Source organism: Cebus imitator, unplaced genomic scaffold (assembly GCF_001604975.1).
Source record: "Cebus imitator isolate Cc_AM_T3 unplaced genomic scaffold, Cebus_imitator-1.0 Scaffold194, whole genome shotgun sequence".
Lineage (NCBI taxonomy): Eukaryota > Metazoa > Chordata > Mammalia > Primates > Cebidae > Cebus > Cebus imitator.
In genome coordinates, this window is record NW_016107509.1 from 1845425 (window position 1) to 1865853 (window position 20429).

The window sequence follows — 20429 nt, forward strand, 5'->3', positions numbered from 1 at the left end:
AAAATACCATAAAACAGATGTTATGTATGCACACTAGATTTTAGAAATATTATGCACTCAGGGTGTGCTTTGATAAGCCTAATAATATTCGTATAATTCTCACGAAGAGTTTTACTCTTAAATTTGTAATTGCATCACTACCAACTATAAATGTAATATCCCAAACTTTGGTAAAGTTACTTCAGTATACTCTCCAGAGTAATCTAGAAGAAAAACAAAATACAGACTACTGATTAAGAACACTGATTATGGTATACTATCATCTGGGTTCAGCTGTTAGTATTTACCAGCTGTGACTCTCCACAAGTTGCTTAACTCTTTTTACTCAGTTTCCTCAACTATAAAGTGGGAATGACAGTAGCCATCTCATCCAGCTTTGGTGAGGAATAAATGAATTAATACTTACAGAGCACTTAAAAGTTTCTGACACAGGAAAACACTCAATAAATATTAGCCATTGTTACCACTGCAGAATCTTCTTTATTTCTACAGAAATTCCACTGATTTATTATCGGATTCTGTAATGATAACAGTGATTAATATTTATGGAGTATTTACCTATTTTTCACATTAGGGCAAGTTTAGCTAAACAATCACAACCAATTAGTCTATCTCGGAAAATTACTTCTTTGGTAACCCTACCCTCAGACCCTATCTCCCTAAAAATGCTTTAACAACTCTTGGTAAACACCCTACTCCCAGTTTGCGTATGTTAAATCAAATAAAATAAATTCAAATTGAAGTAATCCATAGTACCAGCATAACAATCTAAAGCCCCACTACAATTGCCTATGGAAGACGATGCAGCCCATGACTATACTACTGGTATTCTTCCCGAAAAGAAGATATAATTTTCCCCAAATTAAACCCCAAATTGAGTATCAAGCAATATTTATAATGGTTAAAAATCTGAATACTATCTTCTAAACAGATGGTTACTATATCAGTTGTCTACTAATACATAACAAACCACCCTAAAACTTAGTGGCTTAGAGCAACAACCATTTATTATTTCTCTCTTTCTATGGGTTGACAGGGGAGTTCTGCTGGTCTTGGTTGGACTCATACACTGGCTGTAGTCAGCTGCCAGATCAGCTGGAGTTGGATGATTTAATATGGCCTCACACACACATCTGGGTCTTCAGCTGGAATTCTTGGACAATCTAGGATGGCTGGGCCTCTCTTTCCCACACAGACCTTCAGTGTGAGCTTCTTCATAGTATGGAGGTTTTAAAATACCAAAGAGAGGCTGGGTGCAATGGCTCACACCTGTAATCCCAGCACTTTGGGAGGCCAAGGCATTAAAAAAAAAACAGTACCAAAGACAGAGAGAAAGTAGAAGTTACAAGGCTTTTTAAGGCCTTATCTTGGAAGTCACAGCAACATTTATTCTGCATTCCATTGGTCAAACTCAAGTCCTAACAGGCCTCTAGGGGTTAAGTAAATGGTGTGATACACAGGAAATTCCATATATATTACAGCCTCAATTGACCCTGCACTACAGAGGGGAAGGGAAATTTTTCCACCAGGATAGAACCTCAAGTAGCATACCTGGTTGTATATTGTGCCTGGAAGAAAAGATGGCCAGAAGTACAGATCTATAGATGGATGGTGACTGATGGTATGACTGGATGGTCAGGGATTTGGAAAAAGCATGGTTAGAAAATTGGTGACAAGACCGTCTGGGCGAGAAGAATGTGCAGACTTCTCCAAATGGGCACCAAGTGAGAAGATGCTTGTCTTACATGAACGCTCACCAAAAAACAATCTCAGCAGAGAAGAATCTTAATAATCAGGTGAGCAAGGTGATTCATTCTTTGGAATCAGTCAGCCTTTCCCCCCAACCACTGCTATCCTTGCCCAATGTGCTCACGAACAAAGTGGTCACAGCAGCAGGAATGGAGGTTATGGCTGGGTGCAGTGGCTCACAGCTGTAAGCCCAGCACTTTGGGAGGCCGAGGCGGGTGGATCACTCGAAGTCAGGAGTTCAAAACCAGCTTGACCAGCATGGTGAAACGCTGTCTCTACTAAAAATACAAAAATTAGGCCGGGCGCGGTGGCTCAAGCCTGTAATCCCAGCACTTTGGGAGGCCGAGGCAGGTGGATCACGAGGTCAAGAGATTGAGACCATCCTGGTCAACATGGTGAAACCCTGTCTCTACTAAAAATACAAAAAATTAGCTGGGCATGGTGGTGCGTGCCTGTAATCCCAGCTACTCAGGAGGCTGAGGCAGGAGAATTGCCTGAACCCAAGAGGCGGAGGTTGCGGTGAGCCGAGATCGCGCCATTGCACTCCAGCCTGGGTAACAAGAGCGAAACTCCGTCTCAAAAAAAAACAAAACAAAAAAAAAAAAATTAGCTGGGCATGGTGGCAGGTGCCTGTAATCCCAGCTGTTCAGGAGGCTGAAGCAGAAGAATCAAGAATCACCTGAACCCAGGAAGCAGAGGTTGCAGTAAGCCAAGATGGCACCACTGCACTCCGACCTCGATGACAGAGGGAGACTCCATCTCAAAAAAAAAAAAGGAATGGAGGTTACTCATAGGCTCAGCAACATGAATTTCTACCTACAGATCTGGCTACTGCCACCACTGACAGTCCAACTTGCCAACACAGAGACTAACACTGAGCCCCTCATATGGCATAATTCCTTGGGGGAACTACCTAGCTTCCTTGAGACAGATCGATTATTTGGAACATTTCCATTACAGAAAGGGTAACACTTTTTTTTCCCACTGGAATCAACATCTGATCCTTCCATGTACACAATGCTTTTACAAAGACCACCTTCTGTGTACTTTGAAAATGCTGTATTCGCTGCCATGGTATTCTACATAGCATTGCTCCTGATCAGAGAACTTGGTTCACAACAAGTGTAGCACACCAATGGGCCCATGCTTATGAAATTCACCAATCTTACCTTGTTACCAATCACCCTGAAGTAACCAGCCTGATAGAACAGTAAAATGACATTTTAGAGATTCAGTTGCAGTTAGAATTCAGTGATAACACTTTTCATACTAGGATGACATGCTCTATGTTGTAGTAGATGCTCTGAATCAATATGGTGCTATTTCTCAAACAGTCAGCATTTCTAAATTTGGGAATTAAGCGGTAGAAATGGAAGTGGCTTCCGCTCAATATTTTCTTTAGTGATCTACTAGTGAAAATTTTGCTTCCTGTCCTTTGTACCTTTGTGCTCTGCAAATATAATGGTCTTAGTTTCCATGGGAAGACTCCGTTTCCACCAAAGTGCACACCAATATTAAAATGGAAACTGATGCTGCCACCTGGCCATCTGGTGCCTCTCATATCAATAAACCAACATGCAAAAAAAAAAAAAAAAAAAAAAAGGCAACTACCAGTGGAAGTTAAAGAAGATGTCTAAAATTCAGGAGATCTTTTGGGGTGTTTTTTAGTAATATCATATTCTGTTAAGTAAAGTTAATGGAAAATTATAACAACCCCAAATAGGCATAATTGTTAAAGGTCTAGACCCTTTAGGAATGAAATTTTGGCACAATCCCTTCCTCCACCCCCCAGCAAGGAACCACAACCAGCTGAAGTGCTTGCTGAAAAATAGAGAGAATATGAAATAGCTACTGGAAGAAAAAAGTTAAAAATGTCAGCTACGATCTCATAATTAGTTGCAGAAACAGGTAGTATCTATGAATATTTCTCCTATTTATCTGCATATAAATATTAGCCATTTTTTCTTTTGTTTCTCTTGCTCCCATTCCCCTAAAAACAAATGCAAAGTGTGTTAATTACAGTATGGTAGGCCGCATAATGCCCCCCAACAAAAGACGTTCACACCTAATCCCTGTAACCTGTAAATATCTAATCCCTGTAACCTGTAAATACGGTGTTACATGGAGAGCGTGAATTAAGAGTGCAGTTGCTAAACTAAGGTTGCTAATCAGCTGACTGTGACACAGGAAATTTTCCTGACTGGCTCAAGGTAATTGCAAGGGTCCATGTAAGAAATGTGGCACAGTGGCACAGTGATGTGATACGAAAAAGACTTGACAGGTTATTGCTAGCTTTGAAAATAGAAGGGAGTTGCTTCAGGAAAGGATTTTAGGAGGAAAAAAAAAAAGAAAGAAAATAGAAGGGTGCTATGAGCCGAGGATGCGGGCAACTTCTGGAAGGAGGAAAAAGCAGGAAATTCTTCCCTAGAGCCTTCAGAAAGAAAGAACTATACAAGACCTGCTGACACCTTGATTTTAGCCCAATGAAGCCCATTTCAGACTTCAGACCTCCAGAACTGTAAAACAATACATTTTTGTGGTTTAAACCACTAACTTTGTGTCAATTTTTACAGCAGCATTAGGAAATTAATACAAATGCTTAATCTTCTATCTGGTATTTAAAGTATATGATATCACAGGTAGACTATGGTTCAGCAAAAAAGAGGAATAAAAATGATCTAAAAATGGATAAAGGTACTTTTGGGAAGGCTGTGAATATGTTTTGGCCTATATGAGGAATGTTAGATGGAAGCATGGTTTTAATTTTGATTTTATTTGGAAGTTAAATATGGTTAAGAGGGATGTATATGGATGCTAAGGTGGCAAGGGGTATACTCTGCTGGATTATTCTATTGTCCACTTGACCAAACATGGACAAATGTAAAGAAAATTACTTACAGAAGCATCATAATCAAACTGCTAAAAAACAAAGACAAAGAGGCAATTTAAAAGCAGCCAGAATATAAACACCACATTACTTTCAGAGTAGAAAGAGTAACACTATTTCTTTACTTTTAAATAGAAACTATGGAAGACAGGATAGAATGGAATGCCATCTTTAAGGTGCTGAGGGGGGAAAAAACCCCAGTAACATGCCTGTCTAGATTTCTATGAAATGTGATAATATTGTTTGACAAATAAAAAGGAAATAAAGATATTTTCAGACAAATAAAAGCTGAAGGGATTTTTCACAGGAGGTCTAGCATCTATGAAATCTTATAAGAAATACTTCAGACTGTATAGGTGGCTCACATCTACAATGCCAGAGCTTTGGGAGGCTGACACAGGAATATCACTTGAGGCCATGAGTTTGAGACCTGCCAGGTCAACATAGCAAGAACGCATCTCCACAAAAATAAAAATAAAAATAAATTTTTAAATTAGGTGTGGTGATGCACACCTAAAGTGCTAGCTACTCAGCAGGCTGAGGCTGGAGGATCACTTGAGCTCAGGAATTTGATGCTGCAGTGAGCTATGATTGCAACACTGCACACCAGCCTGGGTGGCAGAGCAAGAACCTGCCTCTCAAAAGCAAAAACAAAAACAAACTACAAAGAATTCTTGAGCTGGCAGAAAATTAATACCATATGAAAGGAAAGAACTGCAGGAAAAAATGAAGGGCTCTGGAAATGGTTTGTATCTCGATAAATAAAAATGAATACTGAAGGCTGGGGATGGTGGCTCATGCTTGTAATCCCAGAACTTTGGGAGACTGAAGTGGGCAGATCATGAGGTCAAGAGATCGAGGCCATCCTGGCCAACATGATGAAACCCTGTCTCTACTAAAAATACAAAAATTAGCTGGGTGTGCTGGCATGCACCTGTAGTCACACATACCCAGGAGGCTGAAGCAAGAGAATCCCTTGAACACGAGAGGTGAAGGCTGCAGTGAGCCAAGGCTGCACCACTGCACTCCAGCCTGGCGACAGAGTGAGACTCCGTTTAAAAAAAAAAAAAAAAGACAGTGAAATTAAAGAAAACATAAATAAATGGAAAGACATCCCACATTCGTGGATTGGAAGCCTTACTATTGTTAAGATGACAATATTACCCAAAGCAATGTACAGATTCAATGTAATCACTACCCAAAATCCCAATGGCATTTTTTGAAAAAATAGAAAAGCCCATCCTAAAATCTATGTGGAACACAAGGGACCCTGAACAGCCAAACAATATTGAAAAAGAATAAAACAAGTGAAAAAGTGTGAGTTGGAAAAGCCATACTTTCTGATTTCAAAACTTACTAAAGCTACAATAATCAAAACAGTTTGGTACTGGCATATGGACAGATATACAGGCCAATGGACTAGAATAGAAAGCCTCCAAATAGACTCATATATACGTCATCGACTCATTTTTGACAAGGGTTTTAAAACGATTCAATGAGGAGGACAGTATTTTCAACAAATGTATCTGTGAAAATTACATACCCACACGAAAAATAATGAAATTGGGTCCTTAATTTACACCATATGCAGCAATAACGCAAAATGAATCCAAGATCTAGGTGGCATGCAGTGGCTCACGCCTATAATTCCAGCACTTTGGGAGGCTGAGATGGGAGGATCACTTGAGGTCAGGAGTTTGAGACCAGCCTGACCAACATGGCGAAACCTCGTCTCCACTAAAAACACAAAAATTAGCCAGCCATGGTGACGTACATCTGTAGCCCCAGCTACTCGAGAAGCTGAGGCAAAAGAATCGCTTGAACCCAGGTGGAATTTGCACTGAGCTGAGATTGAATCATTGCACTCCAGCTTGGGCAACAAAGCAAGACTCTGTCTCAAAAAAAAAAAAAAAAAAAAAAAAAAAGATTCAAATATACGAGTTAAAGCCATAAAACTCCTAGAAGAAAATATGGGGGAAAAGCTTTATGATATTGAATTTGGTAATGATTTCTTAGATATAACACCAAAAGCACAAGAAACAAAATGAACAAAAAGATAAATTGGACCATATAAAAATTAGGTTCCATGTGGTAGTTCATGCTTATAATCCTAGCAGTTTGGGAGACCAAGGCAGGCAGATCACTTGAGATCAGGAGTTCAAGACCAGCCTGGTCAACACAGCGAAATCCTGTTTCTACTAAATAAAAATACAAAAATTAGCCAGGCATGGGAGTGGTTGCCTGTAGTCCCAGCTACTTGGGAAGCTGAGGCGGAAGAATCATTTGAACACAGGAGGCAGAGGTTTCAGTGAGTCAAGACTGTGCCACTGCACTCCAGCCTGGGTAACAGAGCAAGACTTCATCTCAAAAAAAAAATTTAAACCTTTTATGCATCAACGGACACTATCAAGAGAATAAAAAGGCAATCCACAAAACGGGAAAAAATATTTGCAAAGAGGATATTTGATAAGGGATTAATATCCAAAAAAGATAAAGAACTCCTACATCTCAATAACAAAATTAACTCAATGCGAAATGGGCAAAGGTCTTGAATATATTTCTCCAAAGAACAGTTACAAATGGTCAATAAGGACAGAAAAGATTCTCAATATCACTAGTCATTAGGAAAGTGTAAATCAAAACACAATGAGATACTACTTGACATCCATTAGGATGGCTATTATCAAAAAACGAAAATAACAAGTATTGGCAAGGATATAGAGAAATTAGAAACCTTGTGCATTGCTGGTGGGACTCTAAAATGGTACAGTCACTGTGGTAAAGTCTGGCAGTTCCTCACAAAGTTAAACATAGAATTACAACATGATCCAGCAACTCTTCTTCTAGACATATACCCAAAAGAAAGCAATGGCTCAAACAGATACTTTTACGTCAATTTTTAGCAGCATTATTCACAGCAACCAAAAAGTGGAAACAGCCCAAATGTGCATTAACAGATGAAATTATAAATATAATGTAGCTTCCAGATATGTAATGGGATATTATCCAGCCTTAGAAAGGAATGAAATTCTGACACATGCTATAAATTGGATGAACCTTGAAAATGTTATGTTGAGTAAAAAAAACCAGCAACAAAAAGACAAATCCACTTAAATGAGCTAACTAAAACAGGAAAATTCACAGAGACATAAAGTAGAATAGAGATAATTGGGGTCTAGCAACTAGGAGATTTTCATTTAATAGGTACACGAGGTTTTGTTTGGGATGATGAAAAAGCTGTGGAAATGGATAGTGGTGACAGTTGCACAACACTGTGATCATACTTAATGTAACTGAGTTATACACCTAAATATGGTTAAACTAGTAAATTTTACGTTATGAACATTGTACCACAATAAAAGAGAGAACTCTGGCTGTTTAAAACAATAATAATAATGTCTACTGTATTTAAAACAAAAGTGTTAAGTGAAATGTCAGGAAATAATAGGACAAAGGTGAAGGGGCTAACTTAACCTGCTACTAGATTGTTACATTGTTCTGAAAAGGGTTAAAGTACTAACTTAGGTAGAAACTAATTAATCAAGGGCAAATACTATAACGTTGCCCTTTCTAGCTTAACCCTCTAGAAGAATATATAGCTGTTCTAGTCATCTATTACTGTGTAGCAAAGTACCTTAAAATTTAGTAGTGTAAAAACCACCACCATTTTATTATGCTCACAATAATGGAAATTCTGGTAGGGAACAGTATTGAAGTACTGTCTCATCTCCACAATGATTGAGGCTTCAGCTGGGATGACTTGAACAGCAGAACGGCTGGAATGGCTCAACTGGGGCCCAATGTCAGGGACCTCAATTCTAGCTGTCAAATAGGTCTCTTGGTTCTTTTCCTTATTACATTTGTTGGGGATGGTGTATCAAAAATGGGCTTTTCATTTATGTATCTGGTTAAGTGGGCTGGAATATCTGTTAAAACTGGGAACAGTCAATCATCAATCTCTGTAGGCAACCTCTCCACGAGGCTAGCTTGGGATTTCCTTCAGCCTGGCAGTTTCAGGACAGTTATTCTTCTTACATGGTGGCTGTTCTCACTCAAGATGAACATTTCAGGACACAGACATGAACACTACAATGCTTTCTATGACCTAGACTAAGAGGTTCCAGAATGTCATGTCCTATCTATTGGTTTTAGTGGTAAAGCAAGTAACTAAAATAGCCTAGATGAAAGGGAAAATATTGCCACCTCCTGTGAATAGGAGAAATAGAAAACAATTCATGGCATCTTTAATCAATCAAAATAACTAAAAAATTAATAAAGAAAATAATGACAAACTAACAATATTCAATTACTACAAAGAAAGGGAAAGGGAAGGAGAAATGCAGGAAAAAACAGATCAGACAAGTAGAAAACAAAAAGCAATGTGGTAGCCTTAAGCCCAATGAATACAGTAATCACAATAAACATAACTGGTCTAAACATACTAATTAAAAGATAAAGATTGCTTAGAGTTATGCAAAGTTAGACCTGCTATATTTTGTTTACAAGAGACACAATTTAAAGATAAGGACACAAAAAGCTGCAAAGGAAAGAATAGGAAAAGATGCCATGTAAAGATACCCACCAAAAGAACAGTAGGGTAGCTATATCAATATAAAATAAAATGTTATTCAGATAAGAAGTGTTGTAAAATATATGAAATATCTATTGCAGTGATCACATGGTTTTTATCCTTTATTAATGTGGTCTATCACATTTGTATATGGTGAATCACTTCTCATACAAAGGATAAATCTCACTTGATCATGGTGAATAATTCTTTTAACGTGCTGTTAAACTCAGTTTGCTAGTATTTAGTTGAAGATCCTATTCATCTATGTTCATTAGGGATATAAGCCTGTAATTTTATTATAACATCCTTGTCTGGCCTTGGTATCTAAGTTATGTTGGCTTTGTAAATGAGGTTAGAAGTATGCTCTCCTCTTCAATTTTTTGAAAGAGTTTGAAAAGGGCAGATTATTATTTTTTCTTTAAATGTTTAGTAGAATTCAACAGTAAAGCCATCAGTGAATTCAACTATGAAGCCACCCTGGACTTTTCTTTGATAGGAGGTTTTTTATTACTGATCCAACCTCCTTACTCATTATTAGTCTCTTCACATTTTCTATTTCTTCATGATTTATTCTTGGGAGGTTATATGTAACTAAGAATTTATCCATTTCTTCTAAGTTATCCTACTTATTGGCATGTAACTGTTCATTGTAGTTTCTTATTTTCCTTTATATTTCTGTAGTTTTAGTTGTAATGTCTCGTCTTTCATTTCTGATTTTATTTGAGTCTTCTGGTTTTTTTTAAATTTTATTTTATTTTTATTTATTTGTTTATTTTTAGAGATGTAGTCTTACTATCCTGCCCAGGCTGGACTGAAACTCCTGGGCTCAAATGATTCTACTGCCTCAGCCTCCAAAGTAGCTGGGACTACAGACATGTGCTACCACACCTGATTTTCTTTTTTATCAGTTAGTGTAGTTAAAGATTTGGCAATTTTGTTTATCTCTTCAAAAACCCAACTCTTAGTTTCTATTGTTTTTCTAGTTTTTATTTCAATTACTTCTACTCTAATCTTTATTTTCTTCCTTCTGCTAACTTAGTTTGTTCTTCTGTTTCTAGCTCCCTGAAGCGTAACATTAGGTTGTTTGGGAGCTATCTTGTTTTGTGATGTAGACATTTATTGCTATGAAATTCTCTTTTAGAATTGCCTTTGCTGCATCCCATAAGTTTTGGTATGTTGTGTCTCCATTTTTGTTTGTCTCACTATATTCCTTAATTTGTCTTTAAAGGTCACATATGACAAGCCCATAGCTAACATCATACTCAATGGTGAAAAGTTGAAAGCTTCTCCTCAAGATCAAGAACAAGGATGCCCCTGCTTACCACCTGTATTCAGCATGGAACTGGAAGTCTCAGCCAGAGAAATTAGGAAAGAGAAAGAAATAAAAGATATACACATCAAAAAAAGGAAGATGTTAAATTGTCTTCTGTTTGCAAATGACATGATCTTATATATAGAAGACCTTAAAGACTTTATCAGGCCGGGCATGGTGGCTCACGCCTATAATCCAAGCACTTTGGAGGCCAAGGTAGGATGGATCACCTGAGGTCAGGAGTTCAAGACCAGCCTGACCAACGAAACCTCGTCTTTGAAAAAAAAAATCTAAAAAAAAAAAAACGACTTTATCAAAAAACTCTTAAAAATAATGAGCAAATTTAGTAAAGTTACAAACTCAACATACAAAAATCAGTGGTGTTTCTATACACTAAAAACAAACTATCCAAAAAAGAAATTAAGAAACAATCCCTTTTACCATACTTATCCCCCCCCAAAAACATACTGGAGTAAATTTAACCAAGGACACAAAAGATCTGTACACTAAAAACTATAAAATGCTGATATAAAAAAACATCAAATAAGACACAAATAAATGGAAAGCTATTCTGTGTTCATAGAATGGAAAGTATTGTGAAAATGTCCATACCACCCAAAGCAATTTGCAGATTCAATGCAATCCCTATCAAAATACCAATGACACTTTTCACAGAAATAGGAAAAACAATTTTGAAATTCATATGGAGCGACAAAAGACCCCATTAACAAACAAAACAAAACAAAGCACGAGACTACCTGATTTCAAAATCCCCTATAAAGCTGTAATAATCAAAACAGTGTGGTGCCAGCATATAACCATACACGTAGACCAATGGAACAGAATACAGAGCACAGAAATAAATCCATACACTTATGGTTGATTTTTGACAAAGATTCCAAGAGCATGCAATGAATAAAGGATGGTCTCTTCAATAAATGATGCTGGGGAAATTGAATGTCCCCAAGTAGAAGAATGAAATTAAGACTCCAATCTCATACTATATACAAAAATTAATACAAAATAGATTACAGACTTAAATATAAGACCTGAAACTGTAAAACTACTGGAAGAAAATATGGAGGAAAAGCTTCATGACACTGATCTGGGCAATAATTTTGTGGATATAAACCCAGATACAGGCAACAAAAGTAAAAATAGGTAAATGGGATTATATTAAATTAAAAAGCTTCTACACAGACAAGGAAATAATCAACAGAATGAAGAGACAACCTACAGAATGGGAGAAAATATTTGCAAATCATATATTAGATATGGGGTTCATATCTAAAATACATAATAAACCCAACTTAGCAAGACTACCAGTAAATATCCACCTACTTGCAGCTCTTGATCTGCAAAAGACTGAAGACAACTGGCACAGCTGCTCCGTGTACAGACCTTCAATTAACCTCCTTGTCTTCAGTCCTTCTCCTTCCAGCTCTTTTAAATTGTTAACTCCAAATTCATATCCTCTCTGGGGTTCTAATGGCAAACCAATTCCCTCAATGGAAACTGGAACGCCTATGAAATGTGTCTAGGCAAGTGTTTCTACAGTTTTTCCAACAGGATGTTATCATCTATTTTTGGTTTTCCAAAAATTAGATAAAATTTTTACCTGCTGATGAATCCCCCTCCTCTTTGTTATGGATTACCCTTCTATATTACATAGTGTCATTTCAATGAGGTTCTTGAGGGATAGGTGAAAATATGACCTCAGTCCACACACACACACACACACACACACACACACACACACACACACGTCACCCCTTTATTTACATGACTTCTCTACTGAGGCTCCCTTAAGGGCAAGGATGTATTGTGAAATTGCCTAGCACAATGCCAGGAACACAACAGCTAGTCAAAGGTGTGTGGCTGGTTGGATGTGGAAGAAAACAGTTGCAAATGATAGAAAAGCGTAATCCTAGATGATAAGTATGTTGATCAAAACCAACTGAGTAAATTTTAAAAAAAGATTAGCTGGATACAATGGTGTTCAATACAATGGTGTTCGGCATAGGGTGAGCTACTTGGGAAGCTGAGGTGGGAGGATCACTTGAGCTCAGGAGTTTGAGACCATCCTGGGCAAAATAGTGAGACCCTTGTATTTTTAAAAAATATATGTTATTTTAGTGTTAGAAATTAACATTGTTATACCTCAGCATAGCCTTTATGGCTTTGGTAAAGGCAAATAATGAAGCAACTTTACAAAATGTGATTAACTGATACAAAGGTGGTCTTGTAAGTCATAAAACCTTTGTATCAGCATGTGCTAGAAACAGACCCATAATACTTCACTTAAAATTACCAGGCACAGATAGAGTATTGCTGCTATCAGAGAGAAAAGAGTGAGGTAATTTTAGCTCTTGGCTCTCACCCAACCAGGTAATTCACCTTGGAATATTCCTTACACATATAAGAACAGCTCTACCCTTACAGGAGCACAAGTGACCACGACATTAACTCAGATTTAGTGTACTAATAAACTTTAAGCTCCTCAAGAATAAGTATTCAATAAATATTTAATGAGTGACTATAGTCCTAACATCTGCTTACAATACTGGTTCCTCAATCAAGAACTAAAGTGTTTAGCGGTGAAAGGCAAATAATCTTATTAATGATACGTTCATTGATAGCCATTATAAAAGTGCCTGCCCCAGATCAGGAACTCAATAAATATTTGTGCAGCTAATGAAATAATTGTAACTTTTTGAAACGTTAAAAAGTCTTCTTTTTAATGCGAAGAGTGGCACACAATTCTGCAAGTATACTAAAAGCTACTGAATTGGACACTTTATATAAAAAGTACTGAACTGGCCAAGGGCGGTGGCTCACGCCTGTAATCCTAGCACTTTGGGAAGCTGAGGAGGGTGGATCACCTGAAGTCAGGAGTTTCGGACCAGCCTGGCCAACATGGTGAAACCCTGTCCCTACTAAAATACAAAAATTAGCCAGGCGTAATAGTGTGCCTGTAATCCCAGCTATTTGGGAGGCTGCAGTGGGAGAACTGCTCGAGCATGAAGGGCAGAGGCTGCAGCGAGGCGAGATTGTGCTATTGCACTACAGCCTAGGCAACAGAGCAAGATCCTGTCTCAAAAAAAAAAAAGTACTGAACTGTACACTTTAAATTTTATGACATAAAAATTATATCTCAGTAAAACTTGTAAATAAACTTACAAGGAAACTTTTCCAGGCCTGCTGAATGACTCTGGCAGCTTTATCCTGCTTTGCAAATTCTAAGTCCTCTTTCCAAGGCATTTGAAATTCCTAAAAGAAAATGAGCAAAAAGGGTACATTTAAAATAATTTTATTTTTAGTGATAGTCTTGCTCTGTCACCCAGGCTTGAGTGCAGTGGTGTGATCATAGCTCATTGCAGCCTCAAACTGCTGGGCTCAAGTGATCCTCTCACCTTAGCCTCCTAAACAGCTACTCTAGGCATGCACCACTACACCTGGTTTTCTTTTTTTACCTCTTTTTGTAGAAATGGGGTCTTGCTATGCTGCCTAGGCTACTGTCAAACTGCTCCTGGCTTGGCCTCCCAAAGTGCTGGGATTACAGGCATGAGCCACTGCGCCCAGCCTAAAATCATTTTATGTGCTCCATTATAAAACTACCACTAGAGGCCAGGCACAGTGGCTCACGCCTGTAATCCCAACACTTTGGGAGGCTGAGGCGGGCAGATCACGAGCTCAAGAGATCGAGACCATCCTGGCCAACACTGTGAAACCCCGTCTCTACTAAAAATACAAAAAAAATTAGCCAGGTGTGGTGGCATGCACCTGTGTTCCCAGTTACTCGGGAGGCTGAGGCGGAAGAATCACTTGAACCCAGGAGGTGGAGGTTGCAATGAGCCGAGACTGTGCCACTGCACTCCAGCGTGGTGACAGAGCAAGACTCCTTCTCAAAANAAAAAAAAAAAAAAAAAAAAAAAAAAAAAAAAAAAAAAAAAAAAAACAAAAAACTACCACTAGAACCCAATGAAAATTAAATAGAGTTGTATAAATAAAACAATTAAAATAATATTTTATATCAAAATAATAAAAATAAAAGAGTCTTTCTCTGTTGCCTCGGCTAGAATGCCATGGCAGAATCATAGGTCACTGCAGCCTTGAACTCTTAGGGTCAATCGATCCTCCTGCCTTACCCTCCTGAGTAGCTGGGACTACAGGCACATGCTACCACACCCAGCTCATTTTTAAAATGTTTTGTAGAGAGAGGTTCTTGCTATGTTGCCCAGGCTGGTCTTGAATTCCTGTACTCTAGTGATCCTCCTGCCTCTGCCTTTGAAAGTGCTGAGACTACATGTATGAGCCACTGCACCCAGCCAAAGGTGGTCACCAATTATTGATGACTTAATATGTTCTTTGTTTTTTCCAATTCCAGCAACAACCCTAAATAGCAGATTTTACTAATATGCTTGTGTTAGAAATGAGAAGCCTAAGCTTAAAGGCCTAAGATCAAATAGTAAGTAATTAAGCCAGTTATTGAATTCAAGTTTATCTTGAAAGTCACTGACTTTTACATACACTGTTGCATGACTTCAAATAAACCTTTCTTAACATGCATAGAGACAGAGTTGCAACCACTAAAATTGCCCAGGTCCCTAACCTAAAATTAGACCTTATATGATCAAATATGAAAGGAAAAAAAGGTCATGCACTGAATACAGGGAGAAACATGGATTTTTACCTACTCTTAGAGTTATTAATACTTCACAGGATAACTAATGTTACTAATTACACTGACAGTGGCAATATGGTTCTGAGATGCTTTATCATAGTTCAAAGTGAACAAATTTTGCTTAAAAGCTTAAATTCTGGGCTGAATACAGTGACTCATGCCTGTAATCCCATGGTTTTGGGAGGCCAAGGGAGGAGGAATGCTTGAGGCCAGGAGTTCAACACCAGCCTGGGCAATACAGTGAGACCTCCATCTCTACAACAACAACAACAAAAAGCTGGGCAGGGTGGCACACACTGTAGTCCTAGCTACTTGGGAGGCTGAAACAGGAGGATTGCTTGAGCCCAGGAGTTCAAAGCTGCAGTGAGCTATGATCACATCCCTGTACTCCAGCCTGGGACACAGAATGAGACCCTGTCTCTTTAAAAATAATAAAAATTTATCTGAACTGGTGCATGTAAAATGCAAAACATGTAAGGCTTTACAAATCCCAAAGCCCTGACCTATTTAAACATAAAACACACATCTAATGTGTACGTTATGTTTAGAAAGACAGAGGCTGAACAGAAAAACTGTCAAAAAGGATATGCCATTCATTAAAAAACATGAAAAATGTATTTATATATTTCGCAGTTTGTGATTTTCCTTTTTGATGTTTAAAGTTATCCAGATGCTTAAAACTAAAAGTATTTTCTTCCTAATTTGATAAATTGTTGTTTTTTAAATTGACATTTTTAAGAGTTGGGAGAAGGATGGAAAAAAACTTATGTCTTTTTTTGCTTTCCCTACAAATAGCCTTTATAATACAGGAGGCATGGGGAAATAGGTTAAGTCTTTGGGCTCTGAAGTAAGATAGACCTGGGTTTAAATCTCAACAAATTCTACTTCATCCTTAGCTGTGTGACCTTACAAAAGTTACTTAGCTCACTCAAACTTCAAGTTATTCACCTGTAAAACAGGGGGACTCATTGTACCTAACTCACAGAATTGCGAAGATTAACTCAGATAACATAGGTAAAGCATTTAGTATAGTTTCTGACCCACCATAGCCACTCAATAAATCATATCTATTACTGTAATACAAACTATTTTCCAAAATAAAAACTATTCATATACTTTATTCCAATTAGAAAACTGAGGTAATATTTAAGTACAATTATTCTCTTAATTTAAAAATAACTATTAGCACAAATGAGAATAAGGAATGATATTTCAGGTCTAAAAGATTTGTTAATTTTTTTTTTTTTAGACACAGTTTTGCTCTGTCACCCAGGCTGGAGTACATAGACATCATCTCGGCTCATTGCAACCTCTGCCTCCTGGGTTCAAGTGACTCTCATGTCTCAGCCTCCTGAGTAGCTGGGATTACAGGCATGTGCCACCAAGCTTGGCTAATTTTTGTATTTTCAGTGGAGACAGTTTTACTCTGTTGGCCAGGCTGGTCTCGAACTCCTGGCCTCAAGCAATTCACCCTCCTTGACCTCCCAAAGTGCTGGATAACAGGCATGAGCCACCGTGCCCAGCCTGTTAATTTTGATCAAAGGAGAGTATGTTGAGAAATACTCTTGCTAGGCAGCAGGTGGAAATAGAGAATATAATTTATCTGTATTTCAGGACACTTCAAGAAAAAAATGGTTTCCTTGCAAATATTGTGAGAATCAGTTTTAATAATTTTTAAGGAGACTGTCACTATACTACTAAAAGAGAGAAATGTAAAAGGTAGCTTTGCCATCTGAGATTTAGTATAACTTAAAAAAATCACACCACAAGTTCAGTTTTTAAACGTGAGAAAAAATAGAAAAATAATTATAATGAATTTTAAAATATAGTGGTCAACTTATTACTTTCATGTTTTCTTGTCCATGTTCTTTTTCACTGATCAACATACAGAATATAGTTATTTTGATCAGCTACAAATAACCGTAGAATCAGGACAATTAAAAAACAGCATTAGAGATATATGTAAATATTATTCCTTATTTAACAGCTCATTACTGTTTGAAATCCAAAGTTATTCATAATACTGTCTAGATTTGTTTACATTTAAAGTTATTATATAAATAATACAGAAATTCAAACAATACAGAGCTATGTAGTAGAAAGTAAAACTTGCCCACCTCGACTTCTTCTAACCCACTTCTCTCTTCAATGGTTACGTGTTGTTACAGATCTTTTCTAATATATTTAAAATTTTAAAACATGTATATGTGTCTATACATATACACACACACATACATACTAACACATATAGATTTGTTTGCATTAACATGATCGAACTACACATATTTTCTTTTTCCCTTAATAACCTATGGAGACTTTTCCATGTTAATACATATAGATCTTGCTCCTTTTTTTCATAGTTGCACAGTATTTCTAAGACTGGGTATGTCACTATTTACTTATTCTTTCCTCCATTATTGGACATTCAGATTGTTCCTTTTTTCTAATTCCAAAATGAATATTCTTACACATATATTTGTGTACATTTGTAACTTTTTTTTTTGAGACAAGGTCTCTCCCTCTGTTGCCCAGGCCAGAATGCAGTGGCAGTATCTTGGCTCACTGCAACCTCTGCCTCCTGGGCATCTCAGCCACATGCCTGGCCAACTTTTGTATTTTTAGTAGAGATGAGGTTTTGCCACGTTGGCCAGGCTGCTCTTGAACTCCTGACCTCAAGTGATCTGACCGTCTTGGCCTCCCAGAGTGTTGTTTTTTTTTCCCACAATATGCATATAGTTCAGATATATACAGTATAACTTCATAAAAAATAAAACAGTATGCATATTAAAACCTAACACTGTCACCCTGTCCTCAAAAATGGTTTCCAATTTATACCCACACACATTCTATGGGAATGCTTGATTCTAAATTTTAGAAAAGTAAAAAACTAAACATAAATTAGATATTAGGACTATAATAAGTATTTTAATATTCTTTCTAAGAGTGTTTAGAAAACTCCAAAAAAGTGTGTCATAAATGCCACCATTATATACTTATGAATACACAAAATATTGAGGAAATATATTCCAGCACTCAAAATTAATTCAGAAATAAACAATGAAGTTCTACAATTTCATATTCAATTGTGTCAAATATTGGTTCCAAGGACAAGTAAATAGGGAAAAAAAAAAAGATTTGGACAGATAGTCACTAGTGGACACACAGGCACTGTTTCGGTGGAGTAAGCAGGGAAGGAAACTTGGGGTGGGTTGAGGATGTGGGAAAGTTGAGACAGTAAGAAGGGTAGTAGTTCTCTGGAGTGCTATAAGGAAACAGAAAACTGGGGTGCAGCTGCAGACTGAGAATGGATAAAGGTTTTTTAAAAAAAAGAGATTCTAAAGCATGTTAAAATGTACCATCCAGTAGTGAGGGATAAATGAAAGTGAAGCAGAACTTAAAGAGGCAAAAAAGGGTAAGTTAAAGTGTAAAACCTTTGAATAGGTGTAAGAGGACACCATCTGGAGCTGAAAGGAGAGTGGGACTGTTGATAGCTTCAGATAAGAAATAAGATTGACTTTATGTGGTTATTAACGATGCTTCAAATAAATTAACCAATGTGAAAATAGTTCATAAGTTTTAAGATACTAAAATGTACTATTAGGCCGGACGCAGTGGCTCACACCTGTAATCCCAGCACTTTGGGAGGCCAAGATGGGAGGATCACCTGAGGTCATGAGTCCGAGACCAGCCTGGCCAACATGACGAAACCCTGTCTCCACTAAAAATACAAAAACTAGCCGGTTGTGGTGGCGCACATCTATAGTCCCAGGTACTCGGGAGGCTGACGCAGGAGAATCGCATGAAGCCAAGAGGCGGACGCTGCAGTGAGCTGAGATCGTGCCACTGCACTCCAGCCTGGGCAACAGAGCGAAACTCCAACTCAAAAACAAAGAAAACATAAACTATACTATCAAACAACTCCTCAGGCAATTAAGTATTTTACTACACCCATGTGCCACTTGTAGATTCTGAGATAACGATTTTGCAAGCTTATTATATCCCGTCAATAAAACTTTTTATTATAACAGATGATGTTTTCACTGGTCTATTTTTACTCTTCGTGAAAAAAGGCCTACAAGATGTGTTTGGATGCTGGATTTCACTTTAAAAGCAGCAAACAATTTTTAATTTGCTGGGAGTGGAACAGGTATACTTCCTGTTTTGTTTCCTCTACTAAATTTATTGAATAAACAAATGTTTCTTGTGACCTTTGTAAGTTTCGTAATTTCCCTTTTCCTTTTTACCCGTAGTCCTTGATACTGAGGGCAGAAGACGAAAAACAACTAGTAACCTATCCTTTAAAAAACGCCTTTTCCTTTTCCGTCTCTCAAAAAATGAAAAGACGTAAAACCACTTCCTGGGTGGAATGGGAGAGAGGAAGGGGAAGAAATGAATAAAAATCTAAAGGTTAAAGTGTACTTCCCGGTCAGCGGGAAGGTGGACGAAGCATTATCTTTGAGGAGGACTGGGGAGTGGGGAACTGTAAACGCGCAATATGAGCAGCAAGGGCTTATCAATCATACCGACGCAATTTCACCGAGGCGAGTAAAGGAAGCTCTGAGGAACGGGCTCCTCCCGGGCAGGACTGTAAACTAGGTGGGGGCCTTGCTGCGGGACTTTAGAGGAAGGAAACGTCCTTAAGGGAGACGGATAGGGCACGAATATCAAGGGTATGGGTTCTTTACGGCCTTGAAACAAGGAAGGCTCAAACCAGTGGCAATAAAGGCTAGCGGAAGAGTAGTACCGGCTGAAAGGGTGCGACACTATTCTCTTCTCCTGCCAATTGCTGCTGGCCTCGGCGCCGCTTGACTCCTAGGAAATGTCGCAGGCGGAAATGACGTAACTCAGTGCGTTCTGTCCCGCCCCACTGCCCTCCTAGCCCCGCCTTCTAGGTCCCGCCTCTCCCCCTCGGCCTTTCCTTCACCTGCACCGTGTGCAAGTCCAGGGGATCCAGAACAGCCTATGAAGACTGCTGGATCTGTTAGAAGCCCGCCTTCAATTGTCGATAGCTTTGAGGCAAAGGATTTTGGAAGGGAAGCCAAAGTGATTGTCTATGAAGTTGGGCTTAGTATGTAATAAAGCCCAGTCACTTCAGCCAAGAACCTTAAAGATATTGAGATACATAATGAAATATTTTCTATTTAATTGATTTTTTAAAACTTTTTTTTGAGATAGGGTCTTGCTCTGTGGCTGAGGCTGGAGTGCAGTGATGCAATCTCGGCTCATT

General features: G+C 38.1%; 1 protein-coding gene across 2 annotated transcripts in view; it reads right to left on the reverse strand.

Moving 5' to 3' along the window:
- Window positions 1-20035, reverse strand: part of CUNH11orf65 (chromosome unknown C11orf65 homolog) — a 61962-nt gene extending 41927 nt beyond the window's left edge. Inside the window, exons 1-2 of one of the 2 annotated variants that reach the window (XM_037745203.1) lie at window positions 19983-20035; window positions 13699-13788 (exon numbers count right to left, since the gene is read on the reverse strand). In XM_037745203.1, the coding sequence (XP_037601131.1) occupies window positions 13699-13779 (81 nt within the window). In that variant the 5' untranslated portion in view covers window positions 13780-13788; window positions 19983-20035. Of the gene's footprint in view, window positions 1-13698; window positions 13789-19946 lie in introns of both variants that reach the window. The other variant, XM_017547063.2, reaches the window with a different exon arrangement.
- Window positions 20036-20429: the final 394 nt, after the last annotated feature.